Source organism: Berghia stephanieae, chromosome 9 (assembly GCF_034508935.2).
Source record: "Berghia stephanieae isolate SIO BIC M18660-M18661 chromosome 9, UCSD_Bste_1.3, whole genome shotgun sequence".
NCBI lineage: Eukaryota > Metazoa > Mollusca > Gastropoda > Nudibranchia > Aeolidiidae > Berghia > Berghia stephanieae.
The window spans coordinates 11,147,034-11,154,533 of NC_088368.1; the positions used below are offsets into that span (position 1 = coordinate 11,147,034).

Here is a 7,500-nt window from a genome sequence, read left to right on the forward strand (position 1 = left end):
CCCAGCTGCACTGACCATGACCTAAGGTCTGCTCCACAGATACTGTGGAGTGGGTTCGGTGTTGGCGCGACAAGCTATGATGATGATCGTTCTTGATGCGCTTAGCTTTGCGGCGTTTGATGCTATATCAAATGCCATTTTAGAATGAAATTTAGGAAAATATTTGATTAAGCTTTAAAGCAGCTTGTTATTAATTGTGCAACCAAATTGCCCATCCGTGTCTCATATAAAATCTTTTGATATGTAGGCAATGCGATGACTTTAAAGTGTCTTGAAACTAAAGCACAATTCATAAAACATGACAAACATTCTTACAGAACCATTTAACATTTAGGACGAGACATGGCGCGTGTTAGGCAATGATACAATTTTTTTACGGACATAGAAACGCTGTTAACGTCCAGGTAGGTACTCATTTTACACCTGAGTTCTGTGAGAGAATGTGAGTAGCGAGTCTTTTCAACAAACAAACATCTTACCAAAGGCCTTGTGTATAAGTCTTGATGTTTGGACGAATGGTCGTTGTAGGTCCTTGTTGATTTCTTCTGAAATATCAAAACAATATACGTAACCTATCTTATCAAAACGGTACTATATCAGAGTGAACCATGTGTCAAATAATAACGATTTTAAAGTTAAAATGCCAAGAAATGTAAAAATTTTAGCTCTCGTCACAGTCTAAATGGCTGTCTAAAAACAATAACAAAGAGCATAGTGGCGTCAATTCCGTTCCTTCTATAATCTGTTAGAAAGAATTTAGTGCGTAAGAATAATAACCGACGTGCACTTATTCACAGGTCTGATAACCCAATTTATTATGGGCTCATTGTTATAATGGAAATCTAAAAAAAGTGACTCAAAATATTGTTCATTCCAACAATGTTAAACAAGCCTCATAATTGCGTTCGGATGTCAGACCTGCACATAAGTACACGCCGGCAACAGCTAATTATCTCAATGGCTGTCTTAAAAGAATAATAAAGAGCCGAGTGACGACAACTTCATTCATTCTATTCTAAACATAGATAACTCACCTTAGATCTATTGTTACTATTTCGGTGTCCATCCTTTGCATTCCTCGGGTCATCAGAGGTCAAAATACCTTGAAGACGTAGTTTTTGTAGTCTCTGGATCTCGGCGTCAGCTAGCTGTCTTTCTCTTTCCTTTAGTTTGAGCTGGAATGAGAAATTATTCCTTTTTAACCCTTTCCTTACGAACTATAGGAAAATCGTCACATTCGTTACGATACCACCAACATTTTTCTTATTCAAATTTCTCTTGTACATCATAAAATTTCATGAAAATGAACAGTGTTTTGTAGAGCATGTTTTGCTAAAGAAATTATTTATCGCAAAAACTTTACTGCTATTGTGTTTGAGTGATGAAAAAATATATTTTTGTGTTAGTTGGGTGTGATGTTTTGGGGAAAATCCTGAAAACGGCTGGTAAGGAGAGGATTAACTTCATAAATGATATAGAGCAAAATCCACTAACAGGGGTCCAGATAGCTCAGTTGGCAGAGCAAAGAGATCTATCCCGAATGCAATAGAGACCCTTTTTTACTGACTTTCCCACTCCCTTCCCCCCCCCCCCCCCCTTCTCTTGTTTACCCAGCAGTGATTGGGTTACTTATTCTGGCGGAAAGTATTTTGCGATAGACTAGCGTCCTATCCAAAGGGAAGCAAGCATTTGCTAATATGCGTTTCTCGTCATTTGAAACCGGGATATGCCACTACTATTATACTACTACTACTACTACTACTGCTACTACTACTACTACTACTACTACTACTACTACTACTACTACTACTACTATACTACTACTACTACACTACCTACTACTACCTACTACTACTACTACTACTACTACTACTACTACTACTACGACTACTACTACTGCTGCTGCAAACTGCTACTACTACTACTACTACTACTACTACTACTACTACTACTACTACTACTACTACTACTACTACTACTACTACTACTACTACTACTACTACCAATAATAATAATAATAATAATAATAATAATAATAATAATAATAATAATAATAGATAGATAGATAGATAGATAGATAGATAGATAGATAGTATGCGCTTGGCTTAGAAGCTCACAACATTGCCACCCGGAAGTATAAATGAATAACACACAAAACTGTGTGTAACCTTGAACTTTTATAGTCTGGATAATGGAGTTAAGTGAGAATTATTCATAAACGCGAATGGCAAAAAAATTACAAAGACCTGAGTGACGTCACCTTCATACTATCTACCATAAGTAATCCTTGCCTACGCTTACACCGTAGCCATCGTCAAGTTAAAGCCTGGCACTGATAGCCAAAAAGACTGGCATTTTGACGTCATTATTTGGTTTTTGCACCGCCTAGTGAGTTGTCGTTAGTAGTGCTCATGGAAACAAGTGGTCCCATTGGTTGAACTATTGAATACAACTCACGATTTGGTTTTGTTTGTTTTGTTTTTTTTGTGGCCAAAGATTGGCTTTTTGACGTCATTTTTTGGTCAGTGTCAGGCTATAACTTTACGATGGCTACGTTTATACCCACCTCATAGTCTTCATTGACTTTTTGACGGAAGAGTTCATTCCACTTGCCGTCACTGAGTTGTATCCTGTCATTGCCCATCACCTTCTCTAGCCACAGCCTGAACTTCCGGTTTGCATGACTGAAGAAGAATCAGAAGAAAGAAAAAAAAAAACAAGTAACTGGCGTACTCTGGAAACAACACATATTTAAAAAATTGGCCAGAAAACTCGTCCTTCGAATATCGATTGATTTATTTTTTTAAATAAATTAAAATTGAGCTTATATATAGCGCAATATCCACTAAACGTGCTCAAAGCGCTTTACAGGGGTCCCTGACCAACAGCAACATTTAACATGTAGGACGGGACATTCATTTATGTGACCCGTATCTTGGTAAAAATCTCTCAAACTTTGGACTTCGGGATGTCGGAGGCGTTTTTAGCAATACTAAAGGGATGATTTACATGGTTATATTATCATCTTTACAATCACACATACAAATACACACACATACATACACAACACACACACACACATACACATATGTAATGTCTGACTGCCTTGTGGTTTGACACTAGCCTTCTAATCGGAAGGTCCTGGGTTCGAGTCCCGCACTGAACGGCGCATAGTTGAGTCCTTGGAAAAAGGCTCTTTACACATATTTTCTCATCGTACTCAAGTCCTCGAGTGTTTGGCTTCATGAGGGTGTTTGATTATAGTATATTTCTCTTCCAGACATAAGCTCAGCGAACATATTTGGAAATTAAAAGACAACAAACTAGACCACAACATTTCATGGAAAATGTTATCTAAAGCAACAGGATACACACCAACATCAAAACAATGTAGCTTATGCCTGGAAGAGAAATATACTATAATCAAACACCCTCATGAAGCCACACTCAACACGAAAAGTGAGATGTACGGAACGTGTCCACATCGGCGGAAATTCTTGTTAATTAACTTTAACCCGGAACCACTTCAAGAAACAACAACAGTCAACAAAACAACTCAGTCCTGACGATGGCAAATTAAGCCTGAAACATTAATGTAGACCGTCTCAAACATTGTGGTAAATATTTAAAAAAATAATAATTCGCTCCATTACTACATGTCGAGCACTTTTCGTACCATATTTGTATCAAACACGATTCAAATATATATATATATATATAATATATATATATAATATATATATATATATATATATATAAGAGAGAGAGAGAGAGAGAGAGAGAGAGAGAGAGAGAGAGAGACAGAGAGAGAGAGGGGGGGGGAGGGGGGGGGTACATTGAAGATTCGTTCGGGGCTACATTAACAACGAGCGTTTATGTTTCTTTACTTGGTTTTATGGCTTTTTAAAAAGTTAATGAAATGGCGTGATTAGAATGTTAACTGATCTTCGTTGTTGCTAAAGCGCTGTGATTGTACTTGTATCTCATTACGATTATCTTATTACAACAATAAATAGTTTCTTTTTGAAAACGTGTTCGATTGTACATAAAACAACAGAGACCTTTTATCTCTAAGATCTACGATAGAAGACTAGAAAGGTGAGATCTCACACAGGTACATAATTATAACAACAACAACAACAACAATAATAATAATATAATAATAATAATAATAATAAAATAATAATATAATAAAAATTAATAACTATGTTAATTACAGCTCAATTAAAAAAAGAAGATGAAAAAAAGAACACATCACACATACACCCCATCTCCCCCCCCCCCCCCCCTCTCTTCTCTCTCTCTCTCTATCTCTCTCTCTCTTCTCATAAACACACACACACACACACGCACACACAATCTCTCTCTCTCTCTCTCTCTCTCTCTCTCTCTCTCTCTCTCTCTCTCTCTCCCTCTTCTGAAACTCTCTCCTTCTCTCTCTCTCTATCTCTCTCTTTCTTTTTCTCTCTCAATCCCCCCCCCTCTCTCTCTCTCTCTCTCTCTCTCTCTCTCTCTCTCTCTCTCTCTCTCTCTCTCTCTTCTCTCTTTTCATATTCAGCAACTTATTGTTCAGTCATTCCTTTGATAACTGTTGAGAAAAGTGTGTTCTTATATCTGATAGTACATACATCATTTCACTTAACTGTACCGCGTATCTGAGCTTGACCTTGAGCTATTATATAGCGCAATATCCACTAAACGTGCTCAAAGCGCTTTACAAAGGGTCCCAGTCCAACAGCAACATGTATCATGTAGAACGAGACATGATATTACAATTTTTTTTCAGACTGAGACAACTCTGTTAACGGCCAGGTACTTATTTTACACATGAGTACGGTGCGAGAATGTGAGTAAAGAGACTTTTCCAAGGACTCGACTATGCGCCGAGCGAGGCTCGAACCCAGGACCCAGGTGAAAGGTATACAAGATCGGTCCATATTAAATTAAGAAACTAAGGAGCAGGAACCGGTGTAAGATAAAAAATGAGTTTTATATAGCGCAATATCCACTAAATGTGCTCAAAGCGCTTTACAAGTGGTACCTGGTTAACAGCAACATTTAACATGTAGGACGGGACATGACGCCTGTTAGGCGATATTACAATTTTTCGGACAAAGACAACGCTGTAAACGGCCAGGTACTCATTTTACACCTGAGTACGGTGAGAGAATGTGAGTAAAGAGTAAAGAGCCTTTTCCAAGGACTCAACTATACGCCGAGCGCGAGGCTCGTCCCAAGACCTTCCGATCCGAAAGCGAGTGTCATACCACTAGACCACATAGCCGCACGGGGACGGGTTCAGAAAAAAGAAAACTCGACTTCACTCGGGATTGAACTCGATTCCTTTGCGTGTGAAGCCAGGGTCCACTAACCTGACTATCAGGACCCCCGTCGTCGCATGACATGAGCTCGTCCGTCTGTAATGAATACATCATATCGCCCAATCTAATGCAATAATTGTATACAATGTACAACGTTATAATAAAATTAAAAAATAAACAACAACAACAACAAACGAACGAATAACACTAAATAAATAGACAAAAAAATTCCCTGGCGCGACGCGGGGTGTCGCTATCACGAAATCGCCGGTGCATTCCATCCATGAACAATTCATCAACCGTCTGATATTGACAAGAATCAATCGTGTTGTTAAATTGAACAATCTGGGGATTAACAATCTTGCCCTTGGTTAAGGGAGAGAAAAAAAAATGAAATCGTTTGAATTAGGGCCGGCTCGAATCCGAGATCTTCAGGTTGCAATGCTCTGCCATTTCCACTTGGCCACTTTGTCTTCTCAATGATTAGTCGTCGTCGTCGTCGTCTTCTTCTTCTTCTTCTTCTTCTTCTTCTTCTTCTTCTTCTTCTTCTTCTTCTTCTCCTTCTTCTCTCTTCTTCTTCTTCTTCTTCTTCTCTTCTTCTCTTCTTCTTCTTCTTCTTCTTCTTCTTCTTCTTCTTCTTCTTCTTCTTCTTCTTCGATTTTACTCTCCCGGACTTCATCAATACGTGGACTGCGAGACAAGGGACAAAAAAACATTAGATTTATTCCTGTGTAATATTAAAAATAGTTATAAATGTTTACCCCGTGCCCCATTAGGTTTATCTGACCACTGCATGCTCTTGCTACTCCCCACCTACCGCCCTGTTTTTAAACGTGTAAAACCAGTAAAGAAAAGTGTACAGATCTGGAACGGAAGTGTGTGTGAAGATTTGCGTGGTTGTTTTGAATGCACTGACTGGAATGTTTTTATCGAATCATGTGATAGTGTGGATGAGCTGAATGACTGTGTGAGTGAGTATTTAAAATTCTGTGAACAGCTAGTGTCTTGTAAAAAAGAAATAAAATATTATCCTAACAACAAGCCTTGGATAACAAAAGATCTAAAACTTTTATTGAACCAAAAGAAAACTCTCTATACTAGTGGAAACAAAAAAGATCTGAAAACAAAACAAAAAGAGATAAAGAGGGTAATATCTAGTTGTAGAGATAAGTACAAAAATAAAATTGAAAAATGCTTTTCTTCTGGGATATACGGGACACGTGGCGGGGGCTTAAAACTGCTGTGAACTATAATCCAAAGCCCACGATTATATCAGAAGATATCGAAATTGAAACTTTAAATAAATTTTATTCACGTTTCGACACAGCAAACAAATTTGATATTGAAAATGAAAAACATAAATTAGACAGGGCTTTGGAAGATGAAATGACTATTGAGGTCAGTGAAGAGGAAACGAGATTCGTATTTACGAAACTAAACGAGAGGAAGGCTGCTGGGCCGGATGGATTGAAAGGAAAACTATTAAAAGAATGTGCCCACCAGCTTTCCCCCATTTATACACATATTTTTAACTGGTCCCTCCAATGCGTTTCGATCCCTGAAATTTGGAAAACTTCAAAAATTATTCCTGTTCCAAAAAAAGAAAAACTTGAAACTATGAACGATCTCAGACCTGTTGCACTGACTTCAATAGTCATGAAATCTTTAGAAAAACTTGTTCTTGTTAAAATTAGGAATCAGTTTATGCCATTGAGTGATAGTCATTAATTTGCTTACAAACCAGGACGTGGCGTAGAGGATGCCATTTTGCTGTTTACAAACAACATCTACAGGCATCTAGATCACGCTAGGAGCTATTGCAGATTGCTTTTTGCAGATTTTTCTTCAGCGTTCAATACAATGCAACCTCAGTTGGTTGTTCAAAATTTGACTAGTCTGAATTTAAACAAGTATATAATCGCTTGGGTGCTCGAATTTCTTACGGAGAGAGCACAATATGTTCAATTAGGACAAAACAAATCTTCCTGTATAACTACAAATACTGGTGCTCCTCAGGGTTGTGTATTGTCCCCTGTATTATTCACAATATACACGAATGACTGTAGAAGTCAAAACCTGAGTGTACCTTTAATAAAGTTTGCAGATGACACCGCTCTTCAAGGCCTCATAACAAATGGCAACGAAGTGGCTTATAGGCAAGAAATTGATAGATTTGTGT

At 37.9% G+C, this 7,500-nt stretch overlaps 1 protein-coding gene across 1 annotated transcript in view; it reads right to left on the reverse strand.

The window, feature by feature from the left end:
• LOC144979126 (uncharacterized) overlaps positions 1 to 7,500 on the reverse strand; it is a 35,085-nt gene that overhangs the window by 23,441 nt on the left and 4,144 nt on the right. Inside the window, exons 2-4 of the mRNA XM_078925726.1 lie at positions 2,567 to 2,684; positions 1,035 to 1,175; positions 480 to 545 (exon numbers count right to left, since the gene is read on the reverse strand). Coding sequence (XP_078781852.1) covers positions 480 to 545; positions 1,035 to 1,175; positions 2,567 to 2,684 — 325 coding nt within the window. The remainder of the gene's footprint in view (positions 1 to 479; positions 546 to 1,034; positions 1,176 to 2,566; positions 2,685 to 7,500) is intronic.